Here is a 23,008-nt window from a genome sequence, read left to right as displayed (position 1 = left end):
AATTGCTGCTTTCCAGAGGGGATCAAAGGGAGTGCCTCATGATGTGGGTCACTAACTGCATGAAAAACTAAATCATTTGAAATCCTTGACTCCTATTCTTCATTTACATATGCTGCATTGCTTTTGTTACTAGCCTCAAATATTAAAATATCACTGCGACATTGGTTCCTACAAAATAGAATAGCCAAACACTTGTTATAAAGTATCTGTAAATTTAGCCTCTATAAGAGAACTTTGGATGTGTATTTGGGAGTGAAAGAAATTGAAGCATAAAGAGATGTCCAGCTCCCTGATCATGTTAATTTACAGATACTAAAACAGACAGATTAGTACTGTTTGATTCTCCCATTCCTCTGTTGCCTCAGATAAATCATTAAGTCAGCCCAGTGAGAAAGTGGGTTTAGCATAGTAGTGAAATAACAAAAGGAATAATTTGCCGTAAATGCTTTTTTTTTGTAACAGCATTATTGAGATATAATTCAATACCATACAATTCACCCATTTAAAGTATGCAATTCACTGTGACCACAATCTGCCTTAAGCTTTAAAAACTGTCTGGGCAAAACTCCTCTGCATAGCTTTTTCAGGTGTGTATTCACCATCTCGACCCATCCAGGTTTTGTCTCTCCCTCTCCCTATCCTTGGGTACTGATATTTTATCTGAGACAGTACTAGGGTTGAAAATTTCTGTGTTAAATGTCATTCTCATTTCTAACTGAAACCTATAAGGAATTTGGTGTCAGCAAGCCTGAGCCCCAAACATTGTTGAGTCCAAGAAAATCATTAGATGAAGCAGGAAATGTTGAGTAGGCTGCAACTAAGAGAAAGCTAAAGAGATGAAAATATGTTATGAAAACCAGATCTTCAACCCTCCTTTTTAAAACCCTGATTGCCACACTTTGAAAGCTACCTACTTACGCTGGCAATCAAAATGATGAAAAACTGCATGCTGCTTATTTATTAACATAATTATTCTCATAAAAGTACTATGGCATTTCCATCATGTAAAGCAATCCTATTTCCTTGTAGAGAGAGCTTCGTTTAGGAGCCTGAATCTCCAAGCAGAGTCTGTTAGAGGATTTAATATGGGACGAGCAATCAGCACTGGCAGTCTGGCCAGCAGCACCCTCAACAAACTTGCTGTTCGACCTTTATCAGTTCAAGCTGAGATTCTGAAGAGGCTATCCTGCTCAGAGCTGTCACTTTACCAGCCATTGCAAAACAGTTCAAAAGAGAAGAATGATAAAGCTTCATGGGAGGAAAAGCCTAGAGAGATGAGTAAATCATACCATGATCTCAGCCAGGCCTCTCTCTATCCACATCGGAAAAATGTCATTGTTAACATGGAACCCCCACCACAAACGGTTGCAGAGTTGGTGGGAAAACCTTCTCACCAGATGTCAAGATCTGATGCAGAATCTTTGGCAGGAGTGACAAAACTTAATAAGTAAGAACATATTAACTAACCCAATTACATATTTGTAAATTCTACATTTCATACGTTTCTTTTTGTTTTGACGTTTTATTATTTTCACCGTATTTTTTTACATTGACACTTCCCTCCTACCTTCCTTTTCCCTCTTCAGTTCAAAGTCTGTTGCGAGTTTAAATAGAAGTCCTGAAAGGAGGAAACATGAATCAGACTCCTCATCCATTGAAGACCCTGGGCAAGCATATGTTCTAGGTCAGCAAAAACAAGCTTACCTTCTTTGTCCCATACCTCATGCTCAGAGGGAAGTGAATAAGATCATCTTAATTATCAAATTATTTTGGGTTCCATGTCCTAATTGCCAAAACTGAATATAAATTTTAGGCTACTTAAAATGCACCAAATCAAATTAGCACTTGATTTAACAAGTGATTGCTTCATGGTACAGACTATTAGCTTCTCTTTTTTTCCCCCTCAGACAGGGTCGTACTCTGTCACCCAGGCTGGAGTGCAATGATCATGGCTCACTGCAGCCGCGAACTCCTGGGCCCAAGTGATCCTCCCACCTCAGCCCCCTGAATAGCTGTGACTACTGGCATGCAGCGCCACATTTGGCTTTTTATAATTTTTTATAGAGACAGGGTTTCACCATGTTGCCCAGGTTGGTCTTGAACTCCTGGACTCAAGGGATCTGCCCACCTTGGCCTCCCAAAGTGCTGAGATTACAGGCTTGAGCCACCACGCCCAGTCTGTTAGCTTCTCTTGGTCACAGTGCCATTACCTTGGATTACCTTTTTTGGCTTTTCTTTTCAAGCCGATGTGAATGAACACTGGTAATGCTATAGTTTTGGAGAAACGTTTACTTAGGATGCTTTCAACTTAGCAGGAACAAAATTGTCTCTAAAACCTTAGATAATTTTATGAAATGTGCTATGGTTGATAGGTAGAAGTTCTTAAGTTGATTTCAGTTTCTTCAAATTCTCCCAGATAGCAGGAAATATTATTTAAGTGAAGTTGTGTGTATGTGTGTGTGTGTGCATGCATGTGTGCATATGTATCTATATAGATGCACATACACATGCTACCTTTTAAGATAAATAGTTCAGGTTTCCTGTTGCCTTGTGCAACTTAAAAGGGAAATGCACTGGAGTCAGTCTTTCAAAAGAATGGATGTTTAAGCACAGAGATCTGAACTACTACTCAAAATATGAAACAGCATGGGAAACAAAAGGGAAATTAGGATTGTTTCCCTTCTGTTGTCTTACGAAATACTACTAAACTCTCTTCTTAGGCTCAAGGTTTGTTAATTTATCTCTAATTACCCAAAGTTTAAAAGCTTTTTTTATTCTATAATTGGATTCGGGGTATGTGGAGTAAATGAAGACAAAAGAGAACTCTGCATTATAATACATAAATATTTATGGAAGCAACATTACTTTATTAATGTAGGCTTTTGCAACTTTCAGAGATTACACTATCATCAATTTAATTTCAGTCAGTTAAAAAAACTTAGATAAAAGGCAAGATTTCATTCTATAGGTAACTCTGTGTTGAAAATAGGCTAAGAGATTGATTTGATCTTTTAGGAAATACTTTTCAAAGTGTTCACCTATAACGGGGCCTCATACATTCTAAACTATTTTCATTAAGAAGGCTTTGGTCTACATGAAAATTCATTACATATCAGAAGGAAAATAGTAAATATTCTATAGAAAACATAAAACACTCTTAAAGGAAATTTTTCTGCATTTTGTATTTATTCGTTCTTACTGAATAATGAATTTTCTTTTAACATTTGAATAAATGAAAAACCCATTCCAGTTTCATCAGTTCATATTTGATATATCAAAATATTGTCAGAAACAATATATTTGTGTTTAAATTTATGCTGCAAAATAAGTTATTATGCTTAGCTACTATTTAAAATAGTGAAAATGCCCATTGGAGGATGTTTTCTCAGTGTAAATACAAAATGTTGCTGCCTTATTGTTTTATTGATTTTTATGAACTTATCAGAAGAAATCACTTCGATATCTGGCATCTGACCATCTTATGAAATGTCTAATAATTTAATTTATGCCACAGGAGTGACTATGCATAGTTCTGGAAACTCTTCATCCCAAGTACCCTTAAAAGAAAATGGTAGGTTTACAAAATGTTTTTCCCCTCATTTCCATCATTTCTTGTACCTTACTGAGATAGTCTTGGACCTAACAATGAAGAGTCTTGAGTTCCATGCCTAGGATTTGATCTTACATTGAAGTTAAAGGAGAGTTGTATTTTTCAGCATCATAGTGATGTAATGGGACCTCTGATTTAGGCTAATGTTGATGAAATGACAAATTAGAGATAAGGACACTAATTGGGAAGCTAAGATAATAGTTCAGGTGAGAGATAATATCTATTAAAAAGTTTTAACTGAGGCAGTTATTTTAAAGGGATGCTTGAGCTGAATCTTAGAGGGAAAGGAGGATTTATTCAGACGGAACAATAAAGATAAGCATTCCAGATCAAAGGCATAGCATGGTCAGAGACATGGAATCATGAGAAATTTAGGGAACTGCAGGAGTCTCAGTGTGGTGGCATGTGAGGACTGGGGTAAAGTTTGAGAACTAAGTGGGGACCAGTTTTTAATCTTATGCTAAATATTATGAGGATATTTTGAAGACTTTAAATGCTGAAATTATAGTTTAGAAGGAATCTAAGAAACAAAATCATAGGAAGAAAACCAGAAATGTCCAGTGACTTGAACATCACTGGCTTCAAAATTTTTAGACTTTAGATTGCAAAGTATTTTCATAACATTATCTTATTTGATCTTTCTAACAACTTTCATGAGTAGAAAATAATGTTTTATTACTATCTATACACTACTTTCCTCCAAAAATGTTTCAGTCTTAGACTCTTGAAGTTGAAATAATTAAAAGCCTGATGAGAAAGAAGCCATTATGTTAATTAAAATTACTAATACAGCTAAACTTGATGAAGTTGTAAATTTAGTTTCAATATTTCAATATACCTGTAGGGTAAAACAGAAGGTGTAAGACTGGACTACATAGAATTGCTGGGTATTTTTAGGTCAAAACTGTCAAACACCAGAGTGCTATTTTGTATAATTCTCATTCTCTAATAAAAATACACATACTAATTCTTTAAGAGAGAAAAAAATTTCTTGGAATTAAAATTGCTTTTAAAAGTAAAACTACACACAATGTCTTAAATACTCATAGCAAATGAAGATGAGGTTTCTTTCCTTCTCATTTTATTTTTGAATGTATCCTCAAAAAATATGAGGGCCTATCATTAAAGAAAAAATTATTGAACTTATACTTGGACGTAAATTGCTAATCCTGTTACATAGCTTTCTAGTGATCAAACTCCTTACATGGACTGAATTTAGAATGCTTATATACCTGAAATACCTTAGTTATTAACATGTCCATATGGTAGTAATTATTGACTAACAGTTATTTAGTGCTTACTATGTGCCAAGCACTGTTCTAAGCACTTTTTATTGTTTCTCATTTAATGCCCACAACAACCCTATGAGGTAGGTGTTAATGTTATTTTTTTTTCACACATGAGAAACCAAAGCATAGAGAGTTAAGTTGTACAGAAGGTCACAAAGTTAGCAGGTGGTAGAGCCGTGATTTGAACAAAGGCCGTCTGTTTCTAGAGTCTACACTCTAATCTACTCTTTAGACCTCCTCATAATGTGAGCATGCCTAAGTATTATTTCTCCCTGCTAAGCTTTTGAAAGAAGCTGGATAATAATCCATTCAGGTATGATAATTTTAAATGTGTTTTAGCTTAGATTGTAATGAAAAAGAATATGAATATACATTGGATAGCCAATGAGCATGAATTTACATTGGGTAGTTTCTCTATTTAAACCTTCAGAAGGCTTAAAATCTCACCTGCCCTGGACAGTAGGGCCAATCCACCTTCATATAGAGGTATGCCTCTATATGAACAAGGCTGTATTTTCCTCAAACTCTCTTTGAATCTGGCCAAGTAGCCTGAATTAGTACTCTGTTGAGAATCAAGTTTTCACATAATAGAGCATGGCAAACATGTTTTTGCAAATAGTGTAACTAAGGATCAAAAGGTAAAATTACTTGCCCGTGCATCAAATATGGGACCTCTTACTCTAATTTCAATGTTCTTCCTGCTGGTCAAGATTATTAGATGAAAACTATAAATAAACATCAGTTAATATTAAATTATCACTTAGAACAAGGATGAATGTATTATATTCACTCTTACCTTTTATGGCCTCCAGAGATTCTTAAAGAATGTGAAATTTGAAAGAAAAGATAAAAAAGTCATGATTCTTGTAATCTCACATTTTGAAAAGGTGATATGGAAAGGATTCTAATCCCTTGATTAATTGTGATTTCAAAAACAAAAGTTGCTCAACTTAAAAAAAAAAACACTGGTTATTTTCCTTTATAAGAGTAAAAACAAAAATATGTAAAACTTTTCCAAGAATTAAGTAAAATTGATTTTAATGTTTCTTGTTTTACTGTAATTATTATACAGCAATTGAAAAGTAACTTTTAGCTAAGTTTGTCATGTTGCTTCCTGAAGTGTCCAAACCACAAACTATAGATGGTCATGGGCTTATCATGGTTTGACTTTACAGTGGTGCAAAAGAAATAAGCACTCAGTAAAAATTGTACTTTGTATACCCTTACAACCCTTCTGTTTTTCACTTTCAGTACAGTATTCAATAAATTACATGAGATAGTAACCACCTTATTATAAAATAGGCTTTGTTTTAGATGATTTTGTCCAACTATAAGTTAACATAAGTGTTCTGAGCATATTTAAGTTAGGCTAGGCTAAAGCTAGGATGTTTAGTAGGTTAGATGTATTAAATGCATTTTTGACTTAGGATATTTTCAACTTTTGATGGGTTTGTTGGGATGTTTAAAACCCACCACAGTTAAGTGCCTTTTTATTCTTAGTTGGGATGAGAACCAGAGCAACTCAGCCATTAGTCTCCTCAAGCCATTTTCTCTTTCTTCTTTCATTTTATTCTGTCTTTACTGCTTGGGATTTTGCTTTTCTGGGAACTGTATGCCTAATGGACTTATTAAGTACCTACCATAGAATAATGGATTTCCTTAGTTTCCAAGTATCCCAATTCCTGAACAGTGGGTGATTAAATTTGAAACTTGAAGGAGGAAATGGAAATTTAAAGCAATGATCATCATTTAATCACTTTACAAAGCACTTTGATTTAATCTGTTCTCTCTTACCACCTCATCAGTGTGGTCACTTAAAGGCTATACTGATTTCAGTTCCTAATGTGACCTCACCCCCTTACTTGTTTTATTTAATTTTATGGGTTTTGTTCTGTGTTGTTTTGTATTCATTCAGCTAAAAAATAGAGCTAATTGCCTATTTTTTTATAAAAGGATCTTGGATACTTAAACTCATTAAGCTAGGCATTAAATAATGGATGGGCTTTTGCTTAGGATCACCTAATATGTAAAGTACTTCACACCATTGTCCAATGATACTTTTTGTAATTTAATTAATAAAATCATTAAAAATACCGAATTACCACTACTCTTATTGCCAATAACTAAGTTTGGATCAAAAAGAAATGACAGAATAGGAAAATATACTCTACAGAGAGCTAGAAAACTTGCACCAAAACAGTATTGAGATACAAGGCTAATTCACTCCTGAGAGGAAATTATTGTTGTTACTGTCTTTTGAAATTAAAGGAATTTATTTATACAATATGAAGTATCACATTTACATCATTTAAGCATCAATACAAGTTTTTTTTTTTTTTTTTTTTATACTTTAGGGTTTTAGGGTACATGTGCACAATGTGCAGGTTTGTTACATATGTATCCATGTGCCATGTTAGTTTTGTGACAAAATTACTATTTGTTTTGTGACATATTAATACAATTTTAAGTCCATGGGTGATTATATGTTGCATATACAGAAATAAAGTTTGTTTTCATACTGATTTGGTTGTTACAAAAATGCATACAAAGGTTTAAGGAAATTCTGGCTTACAGTTTAGTGAAACCAAAACCTCTAATTTTCAGAAAGCTTCAATATACTTGAGAAGTATGTAGAGTTGAATATGAAAATTCACTTTACAAAAATATCCTTAGGAATATGTTGAACAAACTCACCACCACCAACACCTTCACACGCAGACCAATTTGAACTGTCATTGTATTGATGTTAAGAAGTGTGTGTTTGTGTAAATGCTTGAATTGCGGTAGATTAATTAACTTGATAAACATGTCAATTAAGTGTCATATTTATTGGTTTCAGAAGTTAATTGTGAATGATTAGCCTACTTTAAAAAACCTGGTGGAAATAAGAGAAAGTAAATTCTAGTTCTGATTATGATATTTATTCAATTTATTTAACTAGGATTTATCAAGTACTGACTTCAGGCATTTTAATGGGCACTGATACTAGTTATTATGTTGAGCAGGTCACAAACTGTTACTCCTCATCTGCAAAACAATGGTTAAAAATCTCTTTACTTACTTGTGAGATTGTTTCACAAATAAAATTTGAAATGAATGAAGATCCTTTGAGAGTACATGTGCTAGACAAGGAATTATTAATGGGACTATTAACAGATCTAGTTTCTGACCAGGTACCATGGCTCACACCTGAAATTCCAGCTCTTTTGGAGGCCTAGACAGGAGGATCACTTGAGGCCAGGAGTTCAAGACCAGTCTGGGCAACATAGAGAGACTCCATCTCTACAAAAATAAAAAATTAGCTGGGCATGATGGCACGTGCCTGTCGTAATAGCTATTCAGGAAGCTGGGGTGGGAGGATCTGCTTGAGCCCAGGAGTCAAGGCTACAGTGAGCTGTGATTATGCCACTACACTTATCCTGAGCAGCAGAGCAAGACTGTCTCCAAAAAAAAAAAAAAAAAAATCCAGTTTCCTCTTGCTATTTTACTCAAGAACTTACTAAGAATATTTTACTAATTATAAATTAAAATGCTAACCATTAATTAGAAGGAATTTTTTAATATATTAAGCACTGTCAAATTCAGGGAGTTGATTGTGGTGTAACAGACAGAAAACCTAAATTGAAAAGTTCAGCTCTTTCCTGTACTAGCTGACTAAACTTGTGCAAATCATTTAACCTGTTGAGGTTTATTTAATCATTTGTAACTGAAATATACTTATTTCAAAAGGATAGCTTATGAAGAATAAATGTAATACGTAGTCATTTTATAAATTATAAATCACTATAAAAATATAAAATATTAACAGTATCAGTAAACTTAAAATATATGTTTAAGTGACTGAGCAATTAACACACTTTGTTAACATTTAAATTGTTAAAACAAGCTGACAGTCTTAATGCCTGAGCATGTTATATTTATTTTTAAATTATAAATTCCCAATAGATGTGCTACACAAAAGATGGAGCATAGTATCTTCACCAGAAAGGGAGATCACCTTAGTGAACCTGAAAAAAGATGCAAAGTATGGCTTGGGTAAGTCACTGTGAGATGCTTGAAGTTCTATGATTCTTGGGGATTCAGAGGAAAAGTCTATAGCATAGCATTGGCATTGCAGCACCAGCTCACTTCTGATCTCAAGATACTGACTGGCTGCCCACCCACAAGCCCATCACCCTACCCACCCAGTCACCAAATGCCAAATATGAAATGCCTACAAGAAATACTTCCACGAAATTTAATACATGTTACCTACTAATCATTTGATATCAATAGTCCCCACATTTCTGTGTTTCAGGCAGGCTAATCATTAGTCTTTGAAAACAGCAATATGAAAATCTTTTTAAAATGTGTTGTTTTACAGGATTTCAAATTATTGGTGGGGAGAAGATGGGAAGACTGGACCTAGGCATATTTATCAGTTCAATTGCCCCTGGAGGACCAGCTGACTTGGATGGATGCTTGAAGCCAGGTACTTTACATTTTGGTAATTTTCTAAGTATTTTCTGACAGGCATGAATTTGTGCAAGTGGAGAAAATGGAACTTAGGCCAAACAAAAATATTGAGAAAGAGATGATATTTCTAAGATTCAGAATAAATGTATCTTTGTTGTTGAAAATACTGGATTGTCTATTTGTACAGGAGACCGTTTGATATCTGTGAATAGTGTGAGTCTGGAGGGAGTCAGCCACCATGCTGCAATTGAAATTTTGCAAAATGCACCTGAAGATGTGACACTTGTTATCTCTCAGCCAAAAGAAAAGATATCCAAAGGTAATGTGAATGTCTCTTACTTATGTATTCTGTTTCACTTTTCTGTCTCATTCCTTTTTAGTGATATTTGCACAAAAATGGATTCATTCTATACAAAATTGATGCAACTTAAGTAAACTCTGATTACTTAGTGTGTTCCATCTTCCTTTTGTCAAATCAGAGATAGAGTCATTTATCATTATGTAGTTAATATTACATAATAGTTATTTATAAAGTCCTGTCCTGAACCAGATTATGAAAAAGAAATAACAACCACCAAAAACCAGAAATTTTAAAACAAGACCATATCATTTTGTCTCATTATCCCAGTCTTTAGCAGCTTAGAGACAAACCACTTGGAGAAGATCAGATGACCTGCGTTTGAGCTTTGCCTGTGCCTTTTATTAGCTATATGACTTAAGCCTTCTTGGGCCCTAGTTTTCTTTTGTTTTTACTTAAAGAGTAGACAGTGATCTTTGCCCTGCTTTGTCTGCCTTGCGCAGAGTTATTTGTTACGAGGATCAAGTGGTAGGACAGTATTTGTGTGGAAGAAGCACAATAGCCCCTGTGGCATAGAACAGTGCAGTGGGAAACAGGGAGGGTTGCAGAATCCAGGGTCAGATTCTGTCTCTACCACCTAAGACTATACACCTTGAGCAAATCACATGAACCTTCTAAGCCTCACTGTACTCATATATCAAATGGTGACTATAAACATGCTTATCTTATAGATTATGAAAATTAAATGAGATAACACATGTAAAGAATGAGCACATTGCCTGGTACCTATGAAGCATTTAAATGTGAATTTTAGCTGTCATTAATATTGTTTTTCAAAAACATTGAAGTGCTAGATACAAGTAAGTTACCTTCATGCCAAAGATACTGGGAAATACATAAAAGAATTAGTAAAAAAATTAGCTGAAAAACAATTTTGGATAGCGAATTTTAGACATAGCTTTGGATAGAAGATGAAAAACATGAACATGTTATATGTTGTGATAAAATCTTATTAAATTTTATATAGATGAGTCATTTTGACTATGGTTTCTTCTTACTGGATATTATATATATTTTGTATGTCTGTATATGTACATATATAAATATGTTACACACTTGTTTACTGTGAGCAAACACAATGGATAGAAGGGAAATAGAAGACACCACCACTGTCCACAGGAGCCTTATATAATCTAATTATAATCTAGTCACATTAGGCAAAGGAAGACAACTACAGTTGGAAATGTTGTAACATACTTCTAAGTTTAAAGCAGCCAAGACTAGAAATTTTTCATTGGGTCCCATTATTCACCATTTTTAAACCAAAAGGATGATAGGAATTCAGAATAAATTTATTGCCCCCTGAATAAAGCTCTAAGGGATTTCCATCTTACTCATGTTTTCAGTAGATGTTTTATATTTGTTCAACAAATATTTATTCAGTGCCTGTGATGTGCAAGACAAAAAACTCTGCCCTAATGGAACTTACTCTTTATCAGGGGAGGCGAGTATTCTTGTCTGACTAGACGGATTTTTAATTGCAACTATGGCAAGTGTTAACAAGAGGCCCAAGGTGCCAAGAGGGAATATAACAGAGGAACTTTACCTATTGTGAGGATCAGAGGAGACTTTTCTTCTCAGCAGAGTTTTGTGTGGTTTTTTTTTCTGTCCATGCTAAATAAAAATTAAAAGCATAATGTTAAAAGTATACATCTGTGAAATTGTTTCTTCAGAAAGGTAGGTGAATCTTATCATGGTATGTAACTATTCTGTAGTGTCACTTTGAAAAGAGGTAAAACCCAAAAGAACTTAGAAAATTATCAATGTGTATTCTAGCTACCCCTGTTAATTCTTAAGCACCAAAGAGGAAGGCTTTTAGTTTTGTTTTTGTTTGCTAATTTTTAAAGTTACAGAATACATACTAGTTTATTAAAAATAAATCCAATTTATGAAAAACCTATGAAATAAGAAGTCAAAGTCCCCTTACCCCATTTCCTAGGGAAACTTTTTGGCATACATGTAGCCTTCTGTGTAGAATAGATATATATGTGATATGTATATATATATATATAATAACATGTACACACACTATTTTTTAAAAATCTGTTTTATACTCTAAATACCATTCTGTAACTGCTTACTCAACATATTCTGTTGCTATCCATGTACATGCATATCTTTTTAATGCCACATTATATTTATGTTATAGACATATCAAAACTTACTTAACTTTTCTTCTATTGTTATGTATCCAGGTTAGCTATAATTCTATTATAAATGTTACTCCAACAAATACACTTTTTAATACCCCATTGAAAATGTATGCATTTCTAGAGGTTAGATGCCTGGAACTAGATTAAAGAGTATGTACATTAACAAATTTACAAGAAAAAAACAACCCCATCAAAAAGTGGGCGAAGGACATGAACAGACACTTCTCAAAAGAAGATATCTATGCAGCCAAAAAACACATGAAAAAATGCTCATCGTCACTGGCCATCAGAGAAATGCAAATCAAAACCACAGTGAGATACCATCTCACACCAGTTAGAATGGCCATCATTAAAAAGTCAGGAAACAACAGGTGCTGGAGAGGATGTGGAGAAATAGGAACAGTTTTACACTGCTGGTGGGACTGTAAACTAGTTCAACCATTGTGGAAATCAATGTGGCGATTCCTCAGGGATCTAGAACTAGAAATACCATTTGACCCAGCCATCCCATTACTGGGTATATACCCAAAGGACTATAAATCATGCCGCTATAAAGACACATGCACACGTATGTTTATTGCGGCACTATTCACAATAGCAAAGACTTGGAACCAACCCAAATGTCCAACAATGATAGACTGGATTAAGAAAATGTGGCACATATACACCATGGAATACTATGCAGCCATAAAAAATGATGAGTTCATGTCCTTTGTAGGGACATGGATGAAACTGGAAAACATCATTCTCAGTAAACTATCACAAGGACAAAAAACCAAACACCACATGTTCTCACTCATAGGTGGGAATTGAACAATGAGAACTCATGGACACAGGAAGGGGAACATCACACTCGGGGGACTGTTGTGGGGTCGGGGGAGGGACAGCATTAGGAGATATACCTAATGCTAAATGACGAGTTAATGGGTTCAGCAAAACAACATGGCACATGGATACATATGTAACAAACCTGCATATTGTGCACATGTACCCTAAAACCTAAAGTATAATAAAAAAAAAAGTATGTACATTAAAATTTTGACAAGTGCCACCAAATTGGACTTTAAAAAGTTTTACCAATTTATAGACTAACCAAGTAGATATAGCAGTGCTTTTCTCCTCATACCATCAGTAGTGCTTGAAATTATCAGTCATTCTGATTTTTGTCAGCCAAATAAGTAGAGAACTGCATGAAACTGCAAGATCCCTGAGCAATAGTGAGAATGTCTTTTCATATATTTACTATTTGTATTTTACTCTGAATTTCCAGTCTACATATCCCTTGTTCCATGGGAGTTTTGAAAACCTCTTTTTTGTTGAATTTTAGCAACTCTTTGTATATTAAGGATACTAATTCTTTGTTTATTGTTTGTTGTCACAAATATTTTCTCTCCAGTTGCTCATTACTCTTAATTTTTCCCTTGTTGTCAATTACTACATAAAACTTTTAATTTCTTATAAATTCTCATCTTTAATTCCTTTACACATGTCTTTGGTGGTTTGTGTCTTCAGAAAGCTTTTTAAAGTGGCTTTTTGTTTGTTTGTTCTTTGAGACAGTCTTGCTCTGTCACCCAGGCTGAAGTGCAGTAGCACAATCACTGCTCACTGCAGGCTCCGCCTCCCAGGTTCAAGTGATTCTTCTGCCTTAGCCTCCCGAGCAGCTGGGACTACAGGTGCACACCATCATGCCCAGCTAATTTTTGTATTTTTGGTACAGACAGGGTTTCACCATGTTGGGCAGGCTGATCTTGAACTCCTGGCCTCAAGTGATCTGCCTGCCTCGGCCTCCCAAAGTGCTGGGATTACAGGATTACAGGCATGAGCCACTGCACTTGGCCTAAAGTGGCTTTTGATCAGAACTATATATAAGCAATTTGGAGTTGCCTTCCATGGTAATCACTTAGAGTCCAAAAAATGCAATCTAGTAGGTCAGTATAAAGTAAGTGTGCAAGTGACTATTTAATAAGGACAAAGAATGTGGGATACTAAGAAAATATAAATTACCTATGGAATCAGTAGAGTCTCCACAGAGAAGACTGGTTTGAAATGGGTCTTGGAGAATGGAAATGGGGAGTTAAGGTGAAAGGGGTATGCATTTCAATAGAGGTTGTCACAAGAATGACCGAGGGAGAAAGCAAAGAAAGTCTACCAAACACATGACCTAATGGTGTTTTGTGTGTCATCCTTATAAAATCCTTCCAACAATCTTCAGGAAACATTGTGTATGTGTGTAAGCACCAGCATGTGTATCACTAACTTGTTATTTCTCATTGATGGATTTTGACTTTTAGTGCCTTCTACTCCTGTGCATCTCACCAATGAGATGAAAAACTACATGAAGAAATCTTCCTACATGCAAGACAGTGCTATAGATTCTTCTACCAAGGATCACCACTGGTCACGTGGTACCCTGAGGCACATCTCGGAGAACTTTGGCCTGTCTGGGGGCCTGCGGGAAGGAAGCCTGAGTTCTCAAGATTCCAGGACCGAGAGTGCCAGCTTGTCTCAAAGCCAGGTCAATGGTTTCTTTGCCAGCCATTTAGGTGACCAAACCTGGCAAGAATCACAGCATGGCAGCCCTTCCCCATCTGTAATATCCAAAGCCGCTGAGAAAAAGACTTCCACTGATAGTAACCAAAGCAAAACTAAAAAGCCAGGCATTTCTGATGCAGCTGATTACTCAGACCATGGAGATTCAGACATGGATGAAGCCACTTACTCCAGCAGTCAGGATCATCAAACACCAAAACAGGCATAGTTTAATTTTAATATTTTGGTTTTCTCATTTAACAAAGCAAAATAGCAGCAAATAAGTTACAGAGCATAATAATTTACAAGATGCTTTCATTATTCTGGAAAAAAGAAATAGTTTATATCTTCTAATTGCTACTGCATTTGATGCTAACTTTCAGCGAAATCAACAGCTTTGGATAATAACTTTAAATGGCTATGACTCTGCAAACTTGCTATCTAATAACCCAAAGAAGGAATGTGCAGATTATGATTGTTTTCTTACCAGTTGTTTGTCTCTGGTGTATTTAATGTTTATATTAATAAGATAATTTTAGTATCTGAAAATTGTTTCTAAATAGTTCATATAGTGGGCATTTGAATTCACTATTTATAGTCTAAATTCTTGTGAAGTTCTGAATGAATGATAATAACGACATTGAAAATAGCTCATTCTGGCTGGGCACGGTGACCCACATGTATAATCCCAACACTTTGGGAAGCAGAGGTGGGAGGATTGCTTGAGGCCAGGAGTTCAAGATCAGCCTGGGCAACATAGGAAGACCCTATCTCTACAAAACATTTCTTAAAAAATTATCCAGGCGAGGTGGCATGTATCTGTAGACCTAGCTCCTTGGGAGGCTGGGTAGGAGGATCGCTTGAGACCAGAAGCCCGGGTGATCGAGCCAGACCCTAACAGAAAGAAGGGAAGGAAAGGAGGAAGGGAGGGAGAGAGATAAGGAAGAGAAGAAAGAGAGTAGCTTATTCCTAGAAATGATATAAATTTAAACTCAAATTCACAAGCAGTTTTAGAAAAAAATCTTATGCCTTTTGTTTACTGAAAAATCAACATTTGTCATAAGAGTTATGCTCTTATAAATAGGGCTTAGCTGTTGTTCCCATGTTTATATTATTGGATTTATAAATATAAGTAATGTAAACATGAAACCCCATTTTAGATGCTCGGGTTAAAAGCTACTGCTTGATATATATTGATTATTAAAGGAAATAAAACTAATTTGTAAATTTAGGAATATAAAAATCATTGGACCAGGATTATATAAAAGCCAGGTTTGAACTGGGTTCTATGTAGGTTTCCATCTGCCATATCTAGCAGTTTGACCTGAAGCAAGCTCTTTAATCTCTGGATATCAGTTTCCTCAACCATAAAATATGAATACATTGGACTAGATGATCTCTAAGATCTCTTCCAACCTTTATGTTCTTTGACTTTACTCTATCCTTTAATATCTTGCTTTTTCTTAATTTTTCCCAAAACACATATTTGTCTTTCAGTAATAATTCATTTTGATTCTAGTCAGCTTTGTCCTGGGCTAGGTTTAAAAAAAAAGAAATTAAAAAAAGAAAAATTATAATTCATTTTGACTCTAACAAGAAATCTTTGTTTTTCTTTGTTAAGGAATCTTCCTCTTCAGTGAATACATCCAACAAAATGAATTTTAAAACTTTTTCTTCATCGCCTCCTAAGCCTGGAGATATCTTTGAGGTTGAACTGGCTAAAAATGATAACAGCTTGGGGATTAGTGTCACGGTACTGTTTGACAAGGTTTTCAAATGTTTTCTCTTCTTTAATTTCCAGCAGCCTATTGTATGTCAACTTTTTAATTGAATTATTTTGCATCAAAAGGAACACATCAAATATTTCCAAAATCCTAAAACTGAATCATATCTAAAAACTATTTTAAAAATTGTTAGTCACTTTTTCCTGTGATTTTAAAAAAATTAGACAAACACTACCTTTTTCTCCATAGATTTAATACTTGCTTTATCTGCATATAAAACTTGTAAATTGTAAAATTAATGCAATGCTTTGTAGATATTTGACAGTTTCTACATGAGCATAGATTATATATCTCTAACCTACATCATTAGTATTTAACGACTGTATATTTCTATATACTCTCCATAATATATAATACCTTGTAAATATGTTAGTATCTTAAAATTAGAAGTTCCCAAGGAATATATGTATGTTTAAGGTAGTCAGAATGTGAGCATAGGCTATTTGATAAAATTATTTTTGAATTATACTGATGAATATAATATCCCTCATTAGTATACTAATGAATATACTGTACATCAGCACATGCCGATGGGATGCCACTGCTTTGGCTGATGAATCCTTTCTAGGCCTGAGATTTGAAAGAAAGTGCAAAATTTTTCATATTATAAAATATTATTTTGTCTTTTTCTCTTTAGGGAGGTGTGAATACGAGTGTCAGACATGGTGGCATTTATGTAAAAGCTGTTATTCCCCAGGGAGCAGCAGAGTCTGATGGTAGAATTCACAAAGGTATAGTGTTTATATTATGTAGGAATTATATATATGAATATTACAACAAATAAGAAATTATAAAGTTGATAACTGACCTTCAAATTCATGATATGAAATAACATACTCAATTATAAAACTGTAGCATTAAGAAACTCTTTGATGCCATTTCAAAAATTCTTCTTTCCAGCTTATTTTCTAGTATCAGAAGATATCTATACATCACCATTGTGTGGGAAGTTAAAAAAATTAAAAAGGAAAGAAAATAGTGCTTTCATTCATATTTTACATGTACCATGAAGCAAATTGCTGTAAAAACACTGACATCTACACTTGTTTTTTTTTTTTTTTTTCGAGACAGAGTCTCGCTCTGTCACCCAGGCTGGAGTGCAGTGGTGCGATCTCGGCTCACTGCAACCTCCACCTCCTGGGTTCAAATGATTCTTGTGCCTCAGCCTCCCAAGTAGCTGGGACTACAGGCACCCACCACCATGCCGGGCTAATTTTTGTATTTTTAGTAGAGACAGGTTTTCACCATGTTGGCCAGGCTGGTCTCGAACTCCTGACCTCAGGTTATCCCCCCACTTTGGCCTCCCAAAGTGTTGGGATTACAGGCGTGAGCCTCTGAGCCCAGCCTGATATCTACACTTCTAGTAAGAACTAAGAACTTTCCTCCAATCTCTATATATTTATAGTTCAACTTATCTTCTCTCTTGATTTAAATTTATTTTTATAAAGATATTGTTGTAAAATATACTTAACATTAGCCATAAAATTGGGGAATAAATTAAATAACGTATTAAAGAAACTCTGTAACACAGTTTCTTCCAGAATTTGCCTGAGTCCCTCCTCAAACAAATTAATATGAAATAAGACCATAAGATTTAAAACAACATGTAGGATTATTATTTGTGATTTGTTTCTTTCAAAATAACTGCCTAATTTTTAGGTGATCGTGTCCTAGCTGTCAATGGAGTTAGTCTAGAAGGAGCCACCCATAAGCAAGCTGTGGAAACACTGAGAAATACAGGACAGGTAACAGATCATTATACCAACCTTTTACAGTACCTTAGAAGAGCAAAACAATGTGTGAATAACATCAGTTCTCATTGAGATCTCTAAATTTGTTAGCTAATCAAGAAACCAAGCCTGATACGTATAACCATCTGGGTTGTTGTTTTTTCCTTCCAAATTGAAATGCAAGTATTACAAGACATTTTTTACTGAGGAAGCTGACTTTCTACGTCACATTTAACGCTTACATTAGCAAAGAGATCTGATGGGGGAGGGGTGGAAATTGCATTTTAAATTTGTTGTATAAACATCTGATTTCTAGTGGTTTTCACTCTTGTTCTTTAGCCTCAACACAAAATTTATTTTGTTGAAGTATATTTTGAGTCAGGGAGTTTAACCAAATTATCTATAATGTCTTTGGAGGTTTTTGTTGTTGTTTTGAGACAGGGTCTTGCTGTGAGGTCCAGGCTGGAGTGCGGTGGTGTAATCATGGCTCACTGCAACCTTGACTTCCTGGGCTCAAGTGATCCCCCTGCCTCAGTCTCCCAAGTAGCTGGGACTACAGGCACGTGCCACCATGCCTGGCTAGTTTATTTTTTATTTCTTGTAGAGATGGGGGTCTCCCTCTGTTACCCATGCTGGTCTCGAACTCCTAGGCAAGAAGTCATCTTCTTGCCCAGCCTACCAAAGTGCTGGGACTCCAGTGGGACCACAGGCATGAGCCACCACACCTGGTTTTTTTTTTTCGAGATGGAATTTCACTCTTGTCACCCAGGCTGGAGTGCAATGGCATGACCTCGGCTCATTGCAACCTCCACCTCCCAGAGTCAAGCAATTCTCCTGCCTCGGCCTGTCAAGTAGCTGGGATTACAGGTGCCAACCACAACACCTGGCTAATATTTATATTTTTAGTAGAGATGGGGTTTCACCATGTTGGCCAGGCTAGTCTCCAACTTCTGACCTCAGGTGATCTGCCCACCTTGGCCTCCCAAAGTGTTGAGATTACCAGCATGAGCCACTCCACCTGGCCATTATCATACATTTCTAACATGTATTACATTTATAATAGATTCTTTTTAATCATTTATCTTTCTATACAAAAATGTAATAAAAGCTTGATTTTGGAACTTTCAACCCCTTGCTTTTGTTCCTCTATTTTTTTTCTCCCTCTTCATTTGGTGGACCAAATTTGGTAGTTACTTTAAATGATTTTATAGCATTAACTATACAAAGTCCTGAAAATGTATTTATTTTCTTAGCATTCTTCTTAATTAATGAAATGCTATTTTACTTATCCAGGTGGTTCATCTGTTATTAGAAAAGGGACAATCTCCAACATCTAAAGAACATGTCCCGGTAACCCCACAGTGTACCCTTTCAGATCAGAATGTCCAAGGTCAAGGCCCAGAAAAAGTGAAGAAAACAACTCAGATCAAAGACTACAGCTTTGTCACTGAAGGTCAGGCCTTGGGAGACTACAGTCTCACCTTCAAATTATTCCTCGCCTATTCAAAATTTGATTTTTACATGTTGGATTACAGTTAATGCCCTAGTTTTGTTCATTATTCTCGTCAAGTGCAAATAATAATCTGACATAGCACCATACTGAATAAAGACAGAAACATATTTGCAGCTCCTAGGATCTGAAAGACTTTGGATAATGAAGTCATGCATGATTATGGTCTTTTAAAAATGCTTTAAATTGTGGTAAAATTCAAAATGAAATTTGGTAAGTGAAAAAATAAAGAAAAACAAATGCTGAGATGCCTTCAAACCCATGTGAAACCTTGACCCTTAGATTTTTGTATTTCTATTTAATTTAAGTTTAAGACCTGTGAATCAAACTCTGGGCAGATATTCACCTAGTAGTGCCCAGAAAGTGGTCTTTGTTACAAACTGTGCTAGCCTTTGGACATATCACTAATTGGTAGTAAGAAAATTAAGAATGATAGTGGCTTTCCAGTACCCTTTAAGATTCTGTCTTCTTAAAAGGCTTATATTTCCTTTACTTTGTAAATGATGGTGATGGTGTACAGTCATTGTTTTATTTTACACAAACGTTAGCAACTCTGAATCAGTCCCCAAAATAAGGAGAAAAAATAACACAGACTATATTATTTTTTCCTGAATATGAAAATAAAATTAATGTACTCATTTTATCATACTGCTCTTTATTCTTTATTTCTTCCATCTTTTTTTTTTTTTTTTTTTGAGATGGAGTCTCGTTCTGTCACCCAGGCTGGAGTGCAGTGGTGCAATCTTTGCTCGGTGCAACCTCCGCCCCCAGGTTCAAGCTATTCTGCTGCCTCAGCTTCCCGAGTAGCTGGGATTATAGGCACGCACTGCCACATGCGCTACTTTTTGTATTTTTAGTACAGACGGGGTTTCACCATGTTGGCCAAACTGGTCTTGAACTCCTGACCTCAGGTGATCTGCCCTCCTCAGCCTCCCAAAATGCTGGGATTACGGGTGTGAGCCACCACACCCAGCCCCATCATTCTTTCTTTAAATAGATTTGTTTTTTTTTAAAACACCCGAGCCAACCGTGAGCAAAGACTTTAAATGTATTTTTTAATTATTTTCTTGTTATTGTTCTTTTAATTTATTTAGCTGATAAGAAATTTATTGAAGTATTGCAATTTATCTGAGTTAAATTACACCTCCCTAGAACATTACAATGTCAATTTATTTCCACATAACCTCCTCTAACATTTATTTTGTTCTTCTTTTCATCTTTCTCACGCTGTATACCTGAGTTTCTCCAATACCTGTCCTTCCGTGGAGTTTCCCCTTTTTTTCATCTGTTGTCGTACTCTGTTTTGTTTTGTTTTTGTAGAGATTGGATCTCACTATATTGCCCAGGCTGGTCTCAAACTCCCAGGTTCAAGCAACCCTCCTACTTTGGCCTCCCAAAGTACTGGGGTTTATAGGCGTGAGCCACTGTGCCTGACCATAGTGTCTTTTAAAACACACGAGTTTGATGCATAACTCCATTTTCAGAATCCTACTTTCAGAACTCTCCTTCCTAATCAAACAGCTTAGTTCATGCAGTTAGTTGATAAGATTTCTTAATGATGGAAATAGACTGTAAGATACAGCTTCAGTATACTATTAGAATGCAGTAAGTACATACAGAGCTATAAATACGGGAAAATGGGCTTTTAAAATGTGTCTAGAAATATATATGTTTGTATGTTCCTATGTAAACACAGCATGTTAACAATATCTAAATTTTTTTTATATCTTTTTCTCCAGAAAATACATTTGAGGTAAAATTGTTTAAAAATAGCTCAGGTCTAGGATTCAGTTTTTCTCGAGAAGATAATCTTATACCGGAGCAAATTAATGCCAGCATAGTAAGGGTTAAAAAGCTCTTTCCTGGACAGCCAGCAGCGGAAAGTGGAAAAATTGATGTAGGAGATGTTATCTTGAAAGTGAATGGAGCCTCTTTGAAAGGACTATCTCAGCAGGTGAGCCCCTGGCATGTGGAGTATAGCATTTTTAATGATGAGATGGATTGGCCTTTCAGAATGGTTTCATAATGCTGGTTTAACTGTACCTTCATTTGTCATTCATGGTACCCCCAGGAAGTCATATCTGCTCTCAGGGGAACTGCTCCAGAAGTATTCTTGCTTCTCTGCAGACCTCCACCTGGTGTGCTACCGGAAATTGATACTGCGCTTTTGGTGAGACTTATGAAAAGTAATTTACATTTTTATAGAATATCAACTTAGCAACTAACTAATTCAGCTGTGGTGGTTTCATCATGAATTGTTCTCCTGGGTTTCATACCTAGCTACTTGTTTTAGGTAGGCATGTTATCTTGTATGTGACAACTTCTTTGAATGTATTCCTTATTTGTATAATACAAAGTAATTTATTCAATTTATTTAACTAGGATTTATCAAGTACTGACTTCAGGCATTTTAATGGGCACTGATACTAGTTATTATGTTGAACAGGTCACAAACTGTTACTCCTCATCTGCAAAACAATGGTTAAAAATCTCTTTAATAGGAAAATAACATCTCTGTAAGATGCATTATAAATAGCATTTTAAAAGACTACATTGATTTGAGGCACCAGATAGGAAAAAGTGAATGGAACTCTCTTGATGAGCATATAAATTGGTATCAGTTTTTAGAAAACAATTTGGAAATACTTAATTAGGCTATTAAAAATGTCCTATATTCTGACAGTATAGAAAATTACAAAGTAATAGAAACTCAGGTAAAAATTTACATACAAAGAAGTTCTTCTAGATTTCTATTAATAATGAAAAGCTAGAAACAACTCTATGTCCAATAAAAGGAGAAGGCAGAAATAAAGGTATAGCCATCCACTGGACCATTATACAGGTATTAAAATTGTTTTAAAGCATATTTAAGGACTTAAGAAAATATTTATGATAGAACCCTAATTTTTGAAAATATGAGACAAAATATATAATATTACTCTGGTTCTAACTTAAGGTATAAATTGTACAATATTAACTGTTATTTTATATATTATTTTCTCTAGTGAACATAAATTACTTTTATTATCAGAAAATTCAATGCATACTTTAGTAGAGAGTTGTTCTATGGTTTATTTTCAAATAAATTCTTCTAAAATTCATAGAATGGTCGCAAATCTCTTTAAATGTGTCCATTACAGACCCCACTTCAGTCTCCAGCACAAGTACTTCCAAACAGCAGTAAAGACTCTTCTCAGCCATCATGTATGGAGCAAAGCACCAGCTCAGATGAAAATGAAATGTCAGACAAAAGCAAGAAACAGTGCAAGTCCCCATCCAGAAGAGACAGTTACAGTGACAGCAGTGGGAGTGGAGAAGATGACTTAGTGACAGCTCCAGCAAACATATCAAATTCGACCTGGAGTTCAGCTTTGCATCAGACTCTAAGCAACATGGTATCACAGGCACAGAGTCATCATGAAGCACCCAAGAGTCAAGAAGATACCATTTGTACCATGTTTTACTATCCTCAGAAAATTCCCAATAAACCAGAGTTTGAGGACAGGTATCATCAATATAATGTGAACTGCTCAAAGCAACTGGTTGTTGTTAGTAGCAGTAGCAGCAACATGCATTCCTCTAAGAATGAA

General features: G+C 35.3%; 1 protein-coding gene across 15 annotated transcripts in view; it reads left to right on the top strand.

Annotated features, from left to right (window-relative positions):
- The window catches only part of PTPN13 (protein tyrosine phosphatase non-receptor type 13), a 220,208-nt gene that overhangs the window by 152,384 nt on the left and 44,816 nt on the right, over positions 1 to 23,008 (top strand). For 5 of the 15 annotated variants that reach the window (XM_055297064.2, XM_055297067.2, XM_055297074.2 and 2 more), the window contains 14 exons: positions 1,030 to 1,447; positions 1,587 to 1,684; positions 3,515 to 3,571; positions 8,845 to 8,934; positions 9,263 to 9,370; positions 9,542 to 9,673; positions 14,157 to 14,617; positions 16,016 to 16,162; positions 16,816 to 16,909; positions 17,838 to 17,923; positions 19,202 to 19,361; positions 21,158 to 21,372; positions 21,490 to 21,588; positions 22,559 to 22,923. In XM_055297064.2, coding sequence (XP_055153039.2) covers positions 1,030 to 1,447; positions 1,587 to 1,684; positions 3,515 to 3,571; positions 8,845 to 8,934; positions 9,263 to 9,370; positions 9,542 to 9,673; positions 14,157 to 14,617; positions 16,016 to 16,162; positions 16,816 to 16,909; positions 17,838 to 17,923; positions 19,202 to 19,361; positions 21,158 to 21,372; positions 21,490 to 21,588; positions 22,559 to 22,923 — 2,530 coding nt within the window. The remainder of the gene's footprint in view (positions 1 to 1,029; positions 1,448 to 1,586; positions 1,685 to 3,514; positions 3,572 to 8,844; positions 8,935 to 9,262; positions 9,371 to 9,541; positions 9,674 to 14,156; positions 14,618 to 16,015; positions 16,163 to 16,815; positions 16,910 to 17,837; positions 17,924 to 19,201; positions 19,362 to 21,157; positions 21,373 to 21,489; positions 21,589 to 22,558; positions 22,924 to 23,008) is intronic. The other 10 variants (XM_055297069.2, XM_055297068.2, XM_063610230.1 and 7 more) reach the window with 5 other exon arrangements.

This window comes from Symphalangus syndactylus, chromosome 10 (genome assembly GCF_028878055.3).
Source record: "Symphalangus syndactylus isolate Jambi chromosome 10, NHGRI_mSymSyn1-v2.1_pri, whole genome shotgun sequence".
Classification (NCBI taxonomy): Eukaryota; Metazoa; Chordata; class Mammalia; order Primates; family Hylobatidae; genus Symphalangus; species Symphalangus syndactylus.
This window is presented reverse-complemented; position numbering and strand designations above follow the sequence as displayed.